This window comes from Petaurus breviceps, unplaced genomic scaffold (genome assembly GCF_028583685.1).
Source record: "Petaurus breviceps papuanus isolate PSGF00001 unplaced genomic scaffold, PetGlider_PUasm1.0 181, whole genome shotgun sequence".
NCBI classification, from domain to species: domain Eukaryota; kingdom Metazoa; phylum Chordata; class Mammalia; order Diprotodontia; family Petauridae; genus Petaurus; species Petaurus breviceps.
Window position 1 is genome coordinate 3,878,883 of NW_027185784.1, and position 19,153 is coordinate 3,898,035.

The 19,153-nt window shown below is 38.6% G+C and overlaps 1 protein-coding gene across 3 annotated transcripts in view; it reads right to left on the reverse strand.

Annotated features, from left to right (window-relative positions):
* CADPS2 (calcium dependent secretion activator 2) overlaps positions 1 to 19,153 on the reverse strand; it is a 729,035-nt gene that overhangs the window by 34,681 nt on the left and 675,201 nt on the right. For all 3 annotated transcript variants that reach the window (XM_069087109.1, XM_069087108.1, XM_069087107.1), the window contains one exon: positions 12,573 to 12,680. In XM_069087109.1, the coding sequence (XP_068943210.1) occupies positions 12,573 to 12,680 (108 nt within the window). The remainder of the gene's footprint in view (positions 1 to 12,572; positions 12,681 to 19,153) is intronic.

Below are 19,153 nucleotides of genomic sequence, written 5' to 3' on the forward strand. Positions count from 1 at the left end.
TGAATTCAATTTCATTCAAAAGGTTCCTTCTACTCAGAGAAGCTTTGCTTTAAAAAAAAATCAGGTCTATTTTTTCCCCAAGAAAGTTTATGGGAAATTAAACCTTTACCAAACATACATCAGGTGAATATAACTGATTAACTATCATTTAAAGAATTACTTTTAATTTCATATGACATAACAATATTAAAAAAAACTTAGAACAAATGAAACTTCTTAACAATTAAATATTTAATCATTTTTATAACACAAGAGAATGTTTAATCTGCATGATTTACCAATTAAATGCTGCACCCTGATGGGTCTTTGCAATAAGAAGATATGAGTGTTTTTAAAGGGATTCAACAGTCAAAAATTAAAACCCTACCTATGCACAAAGCTTCTGAGAGTATGCTTGGCTAGAAATGATTCTTGAAAATGGATGATTGAAATTTTCTCTGTGTTTTCTGTTCCCTGGATTGAGTTTTCTGTTTCCAGCTCCACAGAAGCTGCTTCTTAGGAAGAGGATTTTGGCTTCTACCACATTATGACTTTCCCATTTGGAAGAATGTTTATGTTCTGGAGGAATATATTTAGTTAATATCCCAACACATGGACACACAGAGCTCGCTGAATAAGCTTGAAAGGCTGAGTGAGCCCTGCCTGGAGATTCAGATTAGGAAAGATTGTCACAGTAGGCACCAGACTCACTAACATTCAGCAAGGGACTCATGCAAGTGGGAAAAAAATGAATCAAGATTTTTAAGATTTATCTATTATGTCATATTAGTGGGGCCAGGTGAGCTAAAGGGAACCCATCTTAAGACTAGTAAACTTCCTGCAGACAAGTCAGATTTATTTCACAGAAGAGAGAAAGATTAAGGCTAGTGAAAGTGTCAAGGAGGTCCAAATATCTCTTTTGGAGGGCAGGCACAGGAGGTTCTCCCTTTGGGTTTAGCCGCAGCATGCTACAGGGAAGAGGGCTGGGATTGGAGGAAGGGAAACTGGGTGTGAATCCCAGCATGCCAGAACCTCTCTGGGCCTCAGTTCCTCATCTGCACAATGACTAGAAGATCTCTGAGGTACCTGCCAGTTTGAAATAAGGATGTATAACTTGAACAGGGTATGATGATCCTTAGGGAATGAATCAACGACCACACCATGTCTAGCATTTCTTTTTCCAGCTTTATGTCATAAAACTAGCCTCCAGGGGCAGCTAGGTGGCGCAATGAATAGAGCACCAGCCCTGGATTCAGGAGGACCTGAGTTCAAATTTGACCTCAGACACTTACTAGTCATGTGACTTTGGGCAAGTCACTTAACCCCAATTGCCCTGCTTTCCCCCCCTCCAAAAAAAAAAGCAAAAAACCAAACCAAAACAAAACAAAAGACTAGTCTCCACAACCTCTGGCAAACTTGATATTGATCATGCTTTCATACCTCCTTACCATTAATTACTGCCCCAAAACTCCCCTTTATCTTGTCTTCCTCTAAAAGAATCTACGTTCCTAGAGGGCTTGTAAGCTCCTCTTGCTTGCTTGTATTTCATGCTTACTACATTGTCTGGAGCATAGTGAGGGCTTTTCCATTTGTGGACAACTCTGCCCCTTATGCAGATATAAAATATCAAGTCATCATTCTCCACACAATACAATTGCATTTGAGTTCTAGGTTACACATGCATTTACAGTATTCCCAATAACTAGAGTACTCTCCCCTGTCACTTCATAATCCCATAAGCTCAACTCAAATGTCACCTTTTCCATTAAGTATTCCCTAATATTTACATTTGTCAATCACAACATTCTCCCTACCTCAGAATGTGTCTAGCATTTTGCTTTGGATCTCTCTAATGAACATATGGAGGACAATTAGGTGGCAGAGTGAATAGAGTGCTGGGTCTAGAGTTAGAAAGACCTGAGTTCAAATCCAACCTCAAACATTTACTGGCTGTGTGACCCCAGGCAAGTCACTTAACCCTATTTGCCTCAGTTTCCTCATCATAAAATGAGCTAGAGAAGGAAATGGAAAACTACTCCAGTATCTTGGCCAACAAATCCATGAATGGGGTCATAAAGAGTTGGACACAACTGAAAAACGATTAAACAAAAGCAATATATATATATATATATATATATCTTGTATTATTGTCTTAAAACAAATTGTTCATTAGATAAATTGCTAAATATTTGCTGCATGAAGGAATAATCTCTCAGAATCTAAAAACCCTCTTCAAAGGTTTAAAGTTTTCACATTAGCATTGAGTTGGAGCTGAAGCAGTTTTGCCTGTATCTCTGGGTACAGAACCCTGCAGGGATATAAAATACCTCATGTCAGTATTTTTCTTACATGTTAACATCTGTGGAGTCCCCTTTCTGCTTCCTTTCCCATTGATTCTCTCTGTGTGTGTATGTCCTATTAGAACATAAGAACTGCCACACTAAAGTATTCCATTCCTGACAATGACATCAAAGATGGTTTTTTTTAGGATCATTTACTTTACAGACATTCTCATCCTTTTTTAACCTCTCTGTAGCACTGGTCAATATTCACTCTATCCCTCTAGATACACCATTCTCTGTGGGTTTTTCTTCCTATCTCTCAGATTCATGTTTCTTGGTCTCTTTTGTGGGTTCATCAGGTATCCCATTCTCTATCCATAGATGGGATCCATTTTGGGTCCTCTCCTCTTCATTCTCTTTGACTAATAGATCCCATAGATTTAGTCATCATCTCTATGCAGAAAACTCCTAAATCTGTTTATCCCACCCTCCTCAGTCACCTGGGTGTAACCAATTGCCAATTTGACATCTCTACACAGATGTTCCATAGGCAACTCAGTTTCATCATATTCAAAACAGAACTTATTATCTCTCTTTTCCTTTAAACCCATCCCTCCCCTTAATTTCTCTATTTCTGTTGAGGGCACTACTATTCTTCCAGTCAACCAGATTTGAAACCTAGGAATCATCTTCAACTTTTTACTTTCCCTCATTGCCCACATTTAATCAACCACCATATCTTGCTGAGTCTACACCCTCAACGTCTCTCTCACTCATCATCTTATTTCTCCTCACACCACAAACACCCTGGTCCAGGCCTTTATTATCTCTGGACAAAACTTCTGAAAGTCTCCTTACTGGTGTCCTTGCCTATAGCCCCTTCTTTCTGTAATTTGTCTCCTACCCAGTTGCCAAACTGACATTTCTTCTTTTTTTTTTTCTAAAGCAATTGGGGTTAAGTAACTTGCTCAAGGTTACACGGCCAGTTATTTCTGGGTGTGGTGCTGAGTATCTGAACCCGGATTTGATCCAGGTCATCCCGACACTGGAGCCGGTGCTCTTACTCGCTGAGCCACCTGGCCACCCCTTAAACTGACATTTCTGAAGTAGAAATCTGATATGCTACTTCTCTGCTTGGAAAGATTCTGGAGCCTCCTACTGCCTTTATTTAGTCAACAATTTTTCATTAAGCACTTATTATATGCCAGGCATTGTGCTAAGTATTTTGGATTAAATACAAACTCTGTTGGCATTGAAAGTCCTTCTCAATGTGGCTCCTGCTGAAGGCTGATATAATGATTCCCCACACTTGATCTCTGTCCCGGTCAGGCTGGTCCACTTGCCTTTCCCTGTATATGGCCTCTGATTTTGTGCAGACTGGCCCCTCATATGGAATGTTTTCCATACTCACCTTCAGCTCAGTCACCACACCCCAGAAGAGACCTTTCCTTATCTCCCTATTTGTTAGTTGTTCCTCTCCCCATCATGATATATTTATTTTTTGTGTATCCTGTGTTTGTCTGTGAACATGTTATATCAAACCCCTCTCTGCACACCTGGCCCAGTGTAAGCTCCATGAGATCAGGAATAATCTCACTTTTGTATTTGTATCCCTGTCACAGAGCACAGTACCTGGCACAGAGGAAGTGCTTAATTAATGATTTGATTAACTGAATCATGTGTAGGAATTATGGGCAGCTATGAGGTGCAGTGGATAGTGTGCCTAGCCTGAAATCAGGAAGACTCATCTTTGTGAGTTCAAATCTGGCCTTAGACACTAACTTGCTGTGTAACTGTGGACAAGACACTTCACTCCGTTTGCCTCAGTTTCCTCAAATGTAAAATAAGCTGGAGAAGGAAATGGCAAACCACTCCAGTATATTTGCCAAGAAATCCCAAATGGGGTCACAAAGAGTCTGAAATGACTAAACAAGATAGGAATCATAATCATAGATCAGGAGTTGAAAGTGACCTCAGAAATATTATTAAAAACACTCATTTTACAGATGGTTAACCTCTTTGGTCTCCTTTGTGGGTTCATCAGGTATCCCATTCTCTCTCCATGGATGGGTTCCATGTTAGGTCCTCTCCTCTTCATTCTCTTTGACTTCATCACATCCCATAGATTTAGTCATCACCTCTATACAGAAGACTCCTAAATCTGTTTATCCAACCCAAAGAGGTTAAATGTCATATTTATGATCATGTAGGTAGTTAGTGGTAGAGTCTAGATTTGAACATAGGGTGGCCTAGATTCAGGGTGCCAAGTGTCAATAATACTTAGACACATGGGGTTTGAATGACTCTAGTTATTGGCTTAGCTAGAACAAGAACCAGCTTTCCTAGTGCAGTCTAGGGCTTTTCTACTGCCATCACTAAAGTATCATCAGCAGATTTTGTGGGGGAGCATGGCTATCCTCCTTGAAAGCCAACCTGAAAAGATTACTTGGTTTAGCCTGTCTGCCAAGACAGTTTTATAAGGATGTGGCTGCTGAACTCACGACAGCTTCTTGAAGTCACAGGTGAACACCAAAGGTGGATGAGCAACCCTGGAAAGGGCTTGACAACCCCCAAGTCCTTATACCAGAGGTGCTGGTCTTCCCTGAACACCCCACATACCACTTACCCTACAGGGTTATTCATGGAAAGAGTATCCTGTGAACTTTTTTTTTTCCTTTTTGGAGGGCATTTGGGGTTAAACGACTTGCCCAAGGTCACATGGCTAGTTTTTGTGTGTCTGAGGTTGGATTTGAACTTAGGTCCTCCTGACTCCAGAGCCAGTGCTCTATTCACTGCTCCACCTAGCAGCCCCACCCTGTAAACTTTGAAATGCCATAATCTTCTCTATTCACTACTGGTGGGAAAAGAAGGCTGAGTGATCATCTAGTGAGAGTGAAGGATAAGAGATGTACAGTCCTTCGTGCTTCACTGGTGCTTGTGTAAGTTGAAAAGATCTGGAGGAAGGTGACTAGCACGATGGGAGGACCCATCATGAAGTACTTATGGGAGGATACATGCAAGAATTACACAGAAGGAGGAAGCATGGAAGCTCTGAGGCATTAGGGGAGAACACCATTTCCAAGACTGATCACATGTGGAGCACTGTGCCAGCATTTGAGAAGTACACTGAAAAGACTGAAAGCAGCCAGAGCATAGGAAACAGGATGGTGATAGGTCTTGAGTCCCTGTCACATAAGGATCAGGTGAAAGCACTGGGAGGTATTTAGCCTAGAGAAGACTAAAGGGGAATGTGCTGGATGTGTTCAAGTTGAAGGGCTCTCATTTGGAAGGGGGCTTAGATGTGCTTTTCTTGGCCACAAAGGGCAGAACCCAAACCAGTGGGTATAACATACAAGGAGGTAAATTTAGGATTGGAATTAGATAAAAAAGTTCCTGACAATGGGAGCTATCCCTAAGTGGAATGGGCTGGCTGGATTAGAGGTGGATTCCCTCTCCTTGCAGGCCTTCAAGAAGAGGCTGTATGATCACTGGTTGGGGACCCTAAAGCAAGATTCTTTTCCTATGTGGGGTAGACTCCAATGGCTGTTGAGGTTCTTTCCAGCTCTCAAGTTCTGTGACTCTTTGTTTTACAATTTTCCCTACTGGAGAGTATATCTACATTGGTAAAGTTTAGGGACTCGTCAAAAAGAGAACTGTTATCATTATCTGTGTATGTATCAAGTCAGAAAGAAGCGAATGAGATTTTATCAAGGGCTTACCATGTTTCAGGTATTGTAATGAATAGTGGGGATACAAAGACATAACCTATTTCTTTACCAGACTGTAAGCTCTATGAGGGTAGGGATCCTGTCTTATTCAAACTTGAATCTCCCTTAGAACATAGATAGCATAGTGCTTTGAACACAATAGGCACTTAATAAATGAACTGAACTCAACTCAGTATGTCCATCATTTATATCAACCCCTTTTAGCCTTTACCATCCATTGGGGGTAGAGTTTAATGCATTTACTAACCATTTTGTGAAGTGGTACTTTCTTTCACTAATTCTAAATCAAACTCTTTAGAGCTTGCAAGGCAGTATCTCCTATTGCTAAGATACTGATATTTGGTGAACATGTCTATGCTTCATCTAATAATAATAAAAGCTAGTATTCAGATAGCACTTTAAGGGTTGCAAAGCACTTCTAAAATATCTCAATTTATTCTCACTACAACTCAGGGAGGCAGGTGCTATTATTATCCCCATTTTACAGATGGAGAGAATGAGGCAGACAGATGCTAAGTGAACTGCCCGGGCTCACACAGCTACTGAGTGAGTGTCTGAGGCCAGATCTGAACTAAGACTTCAAAGCCTAGGCAGTTAGGGGACACAGTGGATAGAGCATTGTATCTGGGACCAGGCAGATCTCAGTTCAAATCCAACCTCAGACACTAACTAGCTGTGGGACACTTGGTCAAGTCACTCCAACTTCTGACTGCCTCAGAAAACTGATGGCTTTTGAGAAGATAAAATGAAATATTTACAAAGTGCTTTTCAAATCTCAAAATGCTATGTAAATTATAGCTATAATGATAAAACCCATCTATGTGTTCGATAATTTTATATACTTCACGCATATCCTCTCTCCCCTTAGCCTTCAACCTCCCAGACTAATCTTTTAATTAATTAACTATTATTATTATTTTTAAAAGGTAGCTCCCTCACCCCCACTGATCATATCTGCTGCCCTGAGGCAGCATGGTGTATTGGGAAGATCTCTGGGTTTTGAATAAAAAGATCTGAGTTCAAAACCTGGCTCTGTCACTTAATTCCTGCATCACCTTGTGGAAATCACCTCATTTCTCTGGATCTCTACTGCTCACCTGACCTCTAAGACCCTTTCCACCTCTAAAATCTATGATCTTTTCTTATAATTTTGTTTTTGTTTCTGTTTGAGGAACAATGGCAAGAAGTAACCTTGATCCAAATGTTCACAGACTTAAAGTGTCTTTGGTCATGGTCACTGCCAGGATTTCCTTGTAGCTCCCACAGCTCCAAGCTGAAATTCTTTGTGCCTTTGGTAGCTCTGGTATCTAGCAACAATTAGAGACTGGAGATTCCAGCAGTCAATGCTTCTCTTTGTACTAGTGCTGCTTAGTACACATATGTGTGTACATGTGTGTATATGTGCATGCATGTATATGTATATGTATACATGTGTACATATATGTGTGTATACACACATATATTTATATCAGTGAATTCAGAACTGAATTCATATTTGGTGACTGACCTCACAGGGGTGTATTAAGTATAGAAGAGTGGTCTATGCCTCACACAGTATCTCTGGGAACAACATGAGAGTCCCTGGAACAGTAGAGATAGAATTCCTGTTAAAACACTGGAACTAGGGGAGGCAGAAGACCCTGGAAATGGAGGAAGTTAAAAAAAACCCAGGGCTTTGGCCCTGAGTAAACAAGACAAACTACTGAGGCATCAGAATCCCTCTCTTGCTGTAGGTACTACTAAGTGTCCTGTCTGGGACAAAGAAAGACAGCCTTAAAGAGAGTTTACTAAGATAGTGGTCTTTGGCACAAGCTTTAAACTTTAGTGGGAAGAACATTTCATTTCTCAAGAGCTGTTGTTGTTGAGTAGTATCTGATTTCCCACGATCCCATTTGGGGTTTTCTTGGCAAAGATACTGGTATGGTTTCTTTCTCTAGTTCATTTTACAAATGAGGAAGCTGAGGAAAATAGGGTTAAGTGACTTGCCCAGGATCACACAGCTAGGAAGTGTCTGAGCCATATTTGAACTCAGGAAGAGAAGTCTTCTTGGCTCCAGGCCCAGAGTTCTATCCACTGTGCCTTGCCATAGTTTTAATACTTAAGTTCATATTTTGTAAACAGAAGTCCACAAGACTTTGTCTACCATTCCATAGAAGTCTACCCCGTAAGCTCACTCCACACCCTGGACTACTTCTCACTAGAACCTCTCCCTAGAACCTCCATTTTAAGGAGGAGGCCCAGGCCAACTAGGTCTTCACTCCTCTTTGGACTGTACTCCTGTCTACAGGACTGTCTCCAACGCCAACCCAGCCCAGTACCTTTACCTATTCCCTACCATTTCCAGCTTACTTTTATGTGATAAGTTTTTTGAGGGTAGAGCCTATCTTTATTTCTGCTGGAATCTGTATTCCCAGCACTTAGCACAGAGTATATAGTAAAGCTTCAGTAAATGCTTTTTGACTTGGCTCGATCTGCCCTTTGTGTTTTCCATAGTATCTGTCAGAAGACCCAGATGCATCCTGGACAGCTTGAGGGGTCCAGATTCAGTATAAGGTTGTTCTGTGTTATGAGTTAGTCTCAGAATTGGCCGAGTCACTCAAATGAAACTCTATGCAGTGGCTATACAACAGCCAACAATCTCTCATTTCAGCATAGGCACTAGTTTATCTAGGAATTTCATCTCAGGCAACCACTATTTCCAAGGAAAGTTACAGGCAGCATTGGCTGTGGAAAAAGCATGGAATGAAATTCAGAAAACTTGCATCTTGCCTCTACTGCTGACTACTTGCATGATCTTGGGCAAGTCTCTGGGTCTGTTTCCCCATCAGTAAAAACAGAAAGGATTGGACTTGATGGACTTTTAAGATATATTACAGCTAAAAATTCTGTGATCTCATCCAGAGGATAGGGCCTCTTGGGTAAAAAAATGTTTACTCAAAATACAATGTTTATATTATGTTGTTTCACTTATTGTTTATTACATTATAATGTTTACTCAAAATATAATGTTTATATTATATGTATATACTATACACACATATGTATATAATGTATAATAATGTTTACTCAAATTATGTTTAATACACATGAATGTATAATATATGAATATAATGTATATATTATACTGTTTACTTAAAATATAATACAATCTCGTTCTCTACCTTGCCAAACATTAAAGACCTAGTGTGTATGTTATTATGAGAAATACAAGGATAAACCTAAATAATAAACATAATGTTGGTACTGCTGGTCAGGATGAACACTTGCCTCATAAATGTGTTACATAAAGCTTTTTCCCCATTTCCTGTTCTAGGTTCAGCACTTTGGCCACAGTGATACCTAGCTGCCTCAGGTGAAACAGAGAATAACCAGGTCTTACCATCTTCCCTATGATTAAGTTCCTCTAGGTCTTACCATTTGCCCTACCTCCATGCCCTCAAGACTCCCTGCACTACCTGAAGATCTACAGATATAGCCTAAAGACTCCTCCCGGACCTTTCCATCCACCTCCTCAGGACTTCAGGACCTTTCTATCTACCCTGCATCTGAACTTTCTTTTATATGTTGAATCTCCCCAATTATGGTGTGAGTTCCTTGAGAGCAGACTGTCTCTCCTTTATATGTATATCTCTAGTACTTAGCACAATTCTTGGCATATAATATGTGGTTAAGAAATGTTCACTCATTCATTCATTCTTTTATCTGTTCAAACTATACATTCTGATTCAAGGAATCTAAGGTATTCCATACCTCTAGTACAAGCAAAGAATTAGAGTGAGGGAAATTTGGAAACAAATAGAATAAATTAGCCCTTATTTTCATGTTAAAATATTTTATACAATAGTTTTGATACATTAGTTCATATTTCATATTTTAGGGGGGAATATCACTATCACTGGCATTTTATTATGGAACTCATATTTACTTCATATGGAACATGAAAGTTCCATAGAATATTGTTTAGAAATAACTGATCATAGAAATTAAGAAACATCATAATTTAAAGTGTTTCATTTTTAAAAATCCTATTTGGCAAGTGATGTTAGCAGAATTCAGGTAGGGAAGTTTCATGGACCTATTTTTCTGACCTACTCAGGAACCTTAATTGGGATAACAAAGATTTTCCAAATGACTGAGTAAAATTCTTCCCTTCAATCTTTTATTAGCAATAGGCTATGGTGGTAAACAGTATACAAACTCATTATTTCAACTGTTTTTTTGAACCTTATAAATACTACTTTAAGACATAGTTAAATGAATTTCCAATAATTAAATAATATCTTTCAGTTATAATCTATTGCTTCAGATATATATCCTATTTTATCTTTCAACACCTACTTGAAAACCTCTCATTTACTTACTTGTGAATGAGACAAATTTGACATTGGCTAATTAGGAGCTCTGAGTTCTCTCTTGAGTATATGTTTTTTCTTGCTAACATATGTAAGAGCTAAAAGATCAGGTTTTACTACATCCATCCATCTATCCATCCCTCCATCTATCTATCTATCTACCTATCTACACATGGAGGTAATTATAGATGTATCTATATGTGTGTGAGTATATATATATATATATGTATATGCACGTGTTAATTATCAGAAAGACCTAATATCTTGAAAATATTAAGATGTTTAAGAAAAAGGTCTCTATTTTATGACTATGAGTATATTATAGCATAGATCGATATTGTACATGCACTACAACAGTATTGGAGGTAGTTATCAGAAAGGGTTCCTGGAAAAGTCCCATTTTAACAGAGTAATAGCAATTGCACGTGACAGCCATATCAGATGCTAAGTCTCCAAAAAAGATGTTAACATCTTAACCATGAAGGTTTAAAGATCCTGTCACTTTCATGTCTCACTCTGTCTTGCCGGTTCCACTTTAATTAGTGAGCTCTATTCTTCCCATAAGAAGCCTCATGAATGAAGGAGGAGAGCAGACCCCATGGCAATCTAATTTTTATATTTTATAATTTAAAAATTTTATAAATAAATTAATCCTGTTATGAATTGGTATGATGCCAAAAGGGGTTCAAAATGTTTCACAAATCAGTCACAGGAAAAAAAAGCAATTCTGTACACAATGTATTTGTATTCATTATGTCTCTCAAACTAAGCTTCCTTACGTGAGACACAGAAAGCAATGCTGCAGTTGGACTTCCTGAGAAGAAACACAGCCAGAATAACAGCAGCTCAACTTTCTCTCTGTCCAATACAAAAAAAAAAAAAAAAAAGGGAAGGGGCCTTAGAAACAAGCCATCTGCTTGGAGGCTGAGAGCACTTCCAAACTGATGCAGAAGTTGTTAACATGGTTTTAGTACTCTGAAAAAGTGCCAGCTGAATGGATGGTAATTTTTCTACCCCCGCGGGGCATCAAAGCTTATATGAAATCATTCTTTTCACACATATTAACACTTAGCTTATTAAAACAGATGATACTTTTATTGTAAAGTGGCCTGGGTAGAGTCTAGAAATGTAAAAATGGGAGAGGGGAGTTTCATCGTGACCACCCAGTCTGATAAACGGCAAACAGGGACATGGCAGACTGTGGCAGAGACGGTGATGTTCATGGACCTTCTGGAACCACCATAGCTGAAGTGTCACCAGGAAGCCCGTGAATTGCTGTTATGAAAACATTTGCAGTGACTTGCATAATTAAAAGAAACTGCCAGGGAAGCTTTTCTAAAATACAGAGAGGATGTACACAAATAAATACACTTCAAAGGGAATATTACATTTCAGACTTACTAACAGACTGGATTATGCTAAACTGTATCCAATACCCAATAGTCCTTCCTTCTAACAGGCTCTTATATAATTAGAATGACTGACAGCATTGTGATTTAAATGGACTGCTCTCTTAGTCTAAGTTGCAGATTCACTCTGAGGGAAATCTGATGACCATGGGACTTCAAACCGCAATCCTCTGTTTGAGAGAGCTGGCATGTTTAGTCTCAAACTGCAGACACAATTATAATATTATGTCGTCAAGCACATATCAGTACAGTAAAAAAAAAAGATATATATTCACACACATGTGCATCTATCCATTCATCTCTCTCTCTCTCTCCATCCATCCATCCATCCATCCATCTATCTATGTGTCTGTCTGTCTAGACCCATTAAAAGTAGAGTAGCAGCTTTTTGGTAATTTCTTTGTATCCTATTTCTTTCTTTCGCCAATGAATGTGATATTGATCTTCAAAACATTTTAAAGAAGAAATGGAATCCATTCAAATAAGATTCTATTTGTGGAATGCCATAAAAAAAAAGGTGGGTAGAACGAAATGACAATGTAAACAACGATATAGTACTCTGCTCATTAAAATTAACCTTAGAATGTCTTTTGAGCCTCTCAATCCAACAGTAACAACTTTCATGCAGACAATGTAGCCAGTGAAGGTTTCCATCAGCAACTGAAGGAAACTTAATAGAAAAAATTATCAAATGCATGCATATAAAAAGAAATGATCACCAGAAAAAAGTTCTTATCTGCATGAAAAACTCCATCAAATTGCAACTTAGATCTTTATGATATTTCCTTAATGCCAACATGCCTTGCAAGAGTAGTTACTTACATCAAACAACTTTTCTATATACATTTCTTCATTGACCTTTTCTCGAAGGATATCCTGGTTTTGCCGGACAAACATGATATAGGCATCAGATAAATCCATTCCTGGTTTCTGTTTGGAGAGAATTGAGATATGGGGAGGGAAGGAGAAAGAGAAAACCAGAAAGAAAATCCATCAGTCATTGTTCAAAGTTAGTACAAAGTAGTTCCCACTTGTATAAAGATTTTGAACTAGAAGGGCCCTTAGGTCATCTAGCCAGCTCCCTCATTGATGCACAAAAGCTTATTTGACTTCAACCTTGGGAAATAATTGTTTATATTCTACAAATTACATTTGTAAAAGTGCTAAGAATCTAAGCCAGGACGAGCACTTCTGATAATTTGCTATGTCTATCTAAGAGGTAAAATACATGATTCACTCTTTAGGAAAGTGATCAGAAACTCATGAGAGAAGCAAAGCAGTATGGTGGGTCAAGCAAAAACATATTGATATTGGAGGCAACAGACTTGGATTGGAGTCCTTGCACTGAAATGTTTTAGGTGTGTGACTACTGGCAGACTTCATCAGTTGTGAACCTCATTTCTTCATCTATAAAATGGTACTTATTGTGTACCATCTACCTCATAAGGTGGTTGTCATTAAAATAAATGGAGGTCAATGAACATGTTGTGTATAGACACATACAAGCATGACAGGTCAGATAAGTGAACAGACATTGAAAATCATCCGCATTCCATAAGCACTCCCTAACTGTAACCACAATTTACTTTTCATTATCCTCATAGAGATTATCTACCAACAAGTTGGTGGCATTTATGTGTTACATAAAACTAGGCCTGGTTTTCCTTCCGAGTGATCCAAAATGTTACTGGCCACCTCCTTCAATGTCTAAGAATATTCAAGCAATGCAAATTTATCACAGAAGTCTAAGTAATACATAATTAGAGAGAAAATTTCATGCAAATTTTTAAAAAAGAACTTTTAATGCTTTCTGAAGCCAGGTACAAATGATTTTTGGATTATCCATCCATAGGAAACATTTTGATGAAGGAGAAAGGGCGTTTCACTTGGAGTCAGAAAACCTGGATTTAAGTTTCAGATCACATAACACTTGTCAGAGTTTGTATACACACAAAAGCAGTCATGTTTGAAGGCTTCCTAGTTGTAGTCTATAGACACGCAAACCAACAAGGAGAACGGACAAAACCTTATTCTGCCTTGTTGTCAATGAATCATTTCCCTTCCCAATTCATCCCCAGCCTTTTAAAACCACAGAATCTTGGGGTTTTATGGTCAGAAGGGACTTTAGACATCATCTTATTTTATTGTCAAGGACAATTATCCAGCCTCATGATAACTCAGTGGAACATATCTGCCTTAGTGAACTCCAACTTAATTTGACATAATGTATTTTGTAATCTATTAATTTAGTTGACTACGGTATAGTGTTAACAAAGACAAGACATGTCATCATCATCATCATCATCATTCATTCATTCACATAGTGTTTCAAGGTAATCAAAGCACTTGCCTTATAACAACATCCCAGGGTAGTGTCTTATTAGTCCCATTTTACAGATGAAGAAACTGAGACTAGGAGAGATTAGATGACTTGTCCATAGTCACATCATTTGTAAATATCTGAGGATGAACATGAGCCCTGACTTGACTCCATGCTACCTCCCGATATAGGCTAGGTTGCTTTGCTTCAGGTCCAGGCCTACAGACTTCATTCACAGTCTTAATAATCTGTGTGATCTCCTTTCTAAATGAATATTATTGGTTAGAAGAAGGGCTGTGTACAAGGGGGAAAGGACTAGGTTAAACATCACTCCAACTATAAGAACAATTCAAAACATTTTCTACTGTTGGTGAGTCAATGGTAGCATCTATAGGTCAAGGTTAGTATATTCTTTAATAATAGGTCTTAAAACCCATCCTTTCTTTTGCATATCTAGTACATTTCCAAAAGTTTTTAATGTAAAATCAGGGCACCAGTTAAGCATCAGGAGAATGTCTATTCAACTATTGAACTAAAGGTTATTTCAGAAGTTGGGTATTTTATTTTTGTTTTTGCTTTTGTAGCAAAGATGTTTCAAGCAAGACTAAAGGCTTTATCAGTCTGAAGTTGAACAAACATTGTGCAAACTTAAGAGCCCTTAAAAATACAACACTCGTATGAGCCTTACAAGGATCGCTTATTAATATCAAAGAATGATGTCTAGATATTGTGCTACTGGCATTTCCTTAAAGATTGTACATCTATAATTGCTGGTTACATTTCAAATATAATGGAAGCTTTTAGTAAATTAATTCTCAAATTTATTTTTACCCTCCGGAGTCCATAAACATGTGAACACATACATATTTTCAAGCATATAATTTTTAATGGAAAATTTTATCCCCAATGATAGAGTGGATGAAGAGGTATCCTTGGACATAAGGAGACCTAAGTGTAAGTCCTGTATGATATATGCTGGCTGCATGACCACTCAACTATCTTTGCCAAGAGAATCCCAAATTAGATCATGAAGAGTCGAATGTGACTGAAAAATGACCGAACAACATGACCCTGGGTAAGTCACTTACCCTCTCACTGGTCTTTGTGAATCTCTAAGACTAAATTACCCAGGAAGTGCCAACCTGCATTGGTAAAAGGAGTTTCATTGTCTGGAGTTACCCATAGCAATGAAATCATGGCTCCAGTTCTTATCCCTGTCTGCTCTAGCAGAAAAGTCAAGAGAATTTTATTACAATGGTCAGCATCTCAAGGTCAACCAGCACTTTAGGACAATGAGAAATTCTTAAGTACTGGGATTCTCTCTGGCCTTTAGAGTGCCAAAGACGGAAAAGTGAGGAAGTCCCAAAGCATCAAATAACCCAGGAGCTAACGTGACATGGCAGGGGCTCCTTAGCCAGAACAACGGTGTGAACTCATGCTAGGCTCATGATAAGCCAAATACTCTATAAACACCATGTGAGAGCTGTTGCATGGAAACAAATTAAGTTGAAATTTAAAAGCAAGGGCAATTGAAGTTCTCCCACCTCTTAAGTTTTTATTTTATTGTCATTCAAAGAAACAACCGATCTTAGTCGTTTAATCCAGTCAATCATTTGACCCGTCAGCCAAGAAACTGTTGAATTACAGCAGGGAAGATTGCCAGAAAGTGACAGTATACAATAGAATTTAAAAGAAGCCTACTCAGTGGGGAAAATGGTGACAGACACCAGGATTTGGATTTCTAAATCAGATACAGGAATGAGGGGCTCAGGACTAGGGCTAGGGTATACATGATGAAAATTAGGAAGACTTTATTTCACCAGAGACTTATGGCCCTGATTAAGAGTTCTTTAAGATGAAACTGGAGGGAGAAGCAAACTGGACACACACAGACACACATACACAGAAACACACACACACAAATATTTGCTACTGATTCCCCTTCCTCAACCTTCCAATTGCTTTGTATTCATATTGTATGTATTTTGTTCTTCTCTATATTCATGTTGTTGATGTTGTTGTTGTTGTTGGTGGTGGTGGTGGTGGTGGGGTGTGTGTGTGTGTGTGTGTGTGTGTGTGTGTGTGTGTATGCATCTACTGTGGTGGGTGAAAAATTAAATGACTGAGGGAACCAAAGTTCTGATCTTCCAAGAACACTGATTTATTAAGCAGTGCATGGCAATTGCCCAACAAAACAGGACCAGACCTCCTCAGCTTAGACTGGACCCCAAATATAGGAGGAAACAGACTTTTATACATTAAAAACAATTAATCAAATAAGGCCAATTAATTAGAAGGAAACAATACAACATTAGGTAATCTGATTTCTAATTGAATGAAAGATTAGGGACTTTCCAAATTGGGAGAGGGAGAGTCAACAGGTGAAATTCCCTGAATTCAGAAAATGAGATGTCTCACTTCCTCCAAGTGTCTGCTGACAATCAAAGGAACATGGGAAAAATAACTGATTAATCAGAACAGGACCAGTTTTCAGATAAAGCGCTGCTTGAGATGTATACATGTGAGAAAGTTCCTCGTATTAGTCATAGAGTCTGACTGGGTTTCTGATCAGCATTACCTAGGTCCTTGGTTAAGGGTCTCTAAACAGCACGTAGGGGTGGTCTGGCTTCCCAGACATGCAAGGCTAGGCTCAAACAATACAATAAGTTTTTCTCCCAATCCACACAATTGAATAAAGTTTTCTCACAGGACAGAAGTTGGACTAGATTCATAATTGAATTAGAAAGGTAACTAAGATCCAGAAATGATTCACAAGATGGAGTCAGTGTGCTTCCCATTACCACTTGCTGTTCTAATCCCCCTAATTCTCTCACTGCTAAGCCCTACATATTTTTATAAAAGGTAATAGTAAATTCTTTCTATTACTACTAGAAAAACACCAATATAGAGGTCCAGTAATTCAAAGGGGACAATGACAAAGAAAAACAGGTATAATAATGTTTCTGATCATACGTATGTGTGTGTACACCACATAGTTACACAGGGTATGAATAGTTGAATGAACTAGAGATCTTAATCCAAGGAGACAAATGTATTTAGCCTCATAGGTATCACTGAAGACCTAATAGGATGGTAACCACAGGCTAGAATAACGCAATAGAAGGGCATATCTTAATTCAGAAGAGAAAGATTAGATAAAGGGGGCAAAGGTGTGGCAGTATACATAAATGGCATTGTGTATTTCCTGTAAGGAAAGAGAGAGGGGGAGTTGTATGGTGGAGAGCATAAGCATAATAGAAGATATTTGGTTGAGACCAAAAGACGGAGAAGCAGAAATGATATTATCATTGATGTATATTACATACCACCACATCAGAAGGAGGAAATGGATGGTATGTCTGGGAAATATATCACAGACTTAGCACTAAAGTATGGCAATGATAGGGTGCCATGTGGACATCTTGTGGCAGTCTCTCTCCATGTTAAAAGTAGAGAAGTTTATAAATTCATGACTTATCTTGATACTTCTATCCTCTGGAAATTGAAGGGGCAAGGGGAACTGCTGTGTGAAACTTGTTTTTGATAAGTAAGCAGGCTCTTCCATCTCTTTGCCTTTTTGCTGGCCACTCTCCATGCCAGGAATGGACTCTCCTTCCTCATCTCTGCTAACAGAATTCCTAGATTCCTCCCAATCAGCTCCGTTCTGCTCAAGGCTAACTCCAACTACACTGCTTGGTTGCTGGTGGTCCCCCCTGCCCGACCACCCAGTAACTTTGTATTTACATGGCATGCATTTTGTTCTTATCCAAGCTCATGTTGTTCATTTTCCCCTGCCATCTTTTTGTCTCCTTCTCCAACAGAAATCAAGTTGCTTTAGGACAGGGACCATTTTACTTTTGTCTATCTCCAGTACGTAGAAGGAACTATCCTAGAATACAGTAGGAATAAAGGCATGTTGATTTGGAACTTCCTTCAGTACCTAGGGCCTTCTCATCTGAGAATATATGTCTACTCTGGTTCCCTTCTCCATTGGTGAGTTCCTTCCCAAGTCAACATTTTGGGGAGGTCCCTGGGCCCACCATTCCTCATTCTTCTCCCGACTCTGCTTCTGACTCTCTGGACTCCCTCCCCACCACAAATAAATACCCATGTAAATATTTGCCCTCCTGCCCTCTAACATTTTTTAGCTCTCTTTAATGTGTTGTCTTCTATTAGAATGAAAGCTCATTGAAGCTAGGGACTGTCTTTCTTTTTGTATCCCTAAAGCCTAGAAAAATGTCAGGTACATATCAAGTGTCTAACTGAATTTGCTGTTGAAGTGTCAATGATTTCCCTTGTGTGGGAGTGATGATGCCAATTTAGAGTTGGTAATGGTTGAGAAACAGAATGCTGGGCATAGTCTGACACATATCCCAGATTTGGGGAGAGTAGATTCCAAAGACCTTAGCAAAAAAAAAATAGCTAGGATTCCATTGCCTAAAGTTATATATATCAAAAAAAAACCTCAAACATTCTCGAGAATGGAATTCTTATGGCAAAAATGAGAATTAGTTCCATTGGGAAATGAATAAACAGGGGAAATTAATTGTCTAAAGAGCTTAACTAGGTTGAATCAGAAACTCATTGATCAACTAAGATTTTTAAAGATTCATAAAATGTTTTGCATTACTGCACATGTATAATCTATATCAAACTGCTTGCCATCTCAGGGAGGAGGGCAATGAGGGAGGGAAGGAATTTGGAACTCAGATTTAAAAAAAACAATGTTAACAATTATTTTTACATGTAATTGAGAATAAATTAAACAATATTTAAAAAAAAAATCCAAAAATATCCCTAGAGCAGATGTAAAAAAGGCAGTGAAGTGGGAATGGCATAGCCCTGTCAGAAAAGTATCAAGAATGTTAAACCTGGGAATGAACTGAGAGTTGGTATTAATGCCAAGGACAACAAAAAAGCTACGTGGGGGGGGGCAAGAGGAAGATTAAATGAGGTATAGGACCACTCACAGGTCTAATGGAATGATAATAGTATCACACTGAAAGATGACCCAGCTACTCCCTAACTCTTCCTTTACTTCAATTTTCTTTATTCAGGGAAGATGATCTTCAGACTGTGAAGT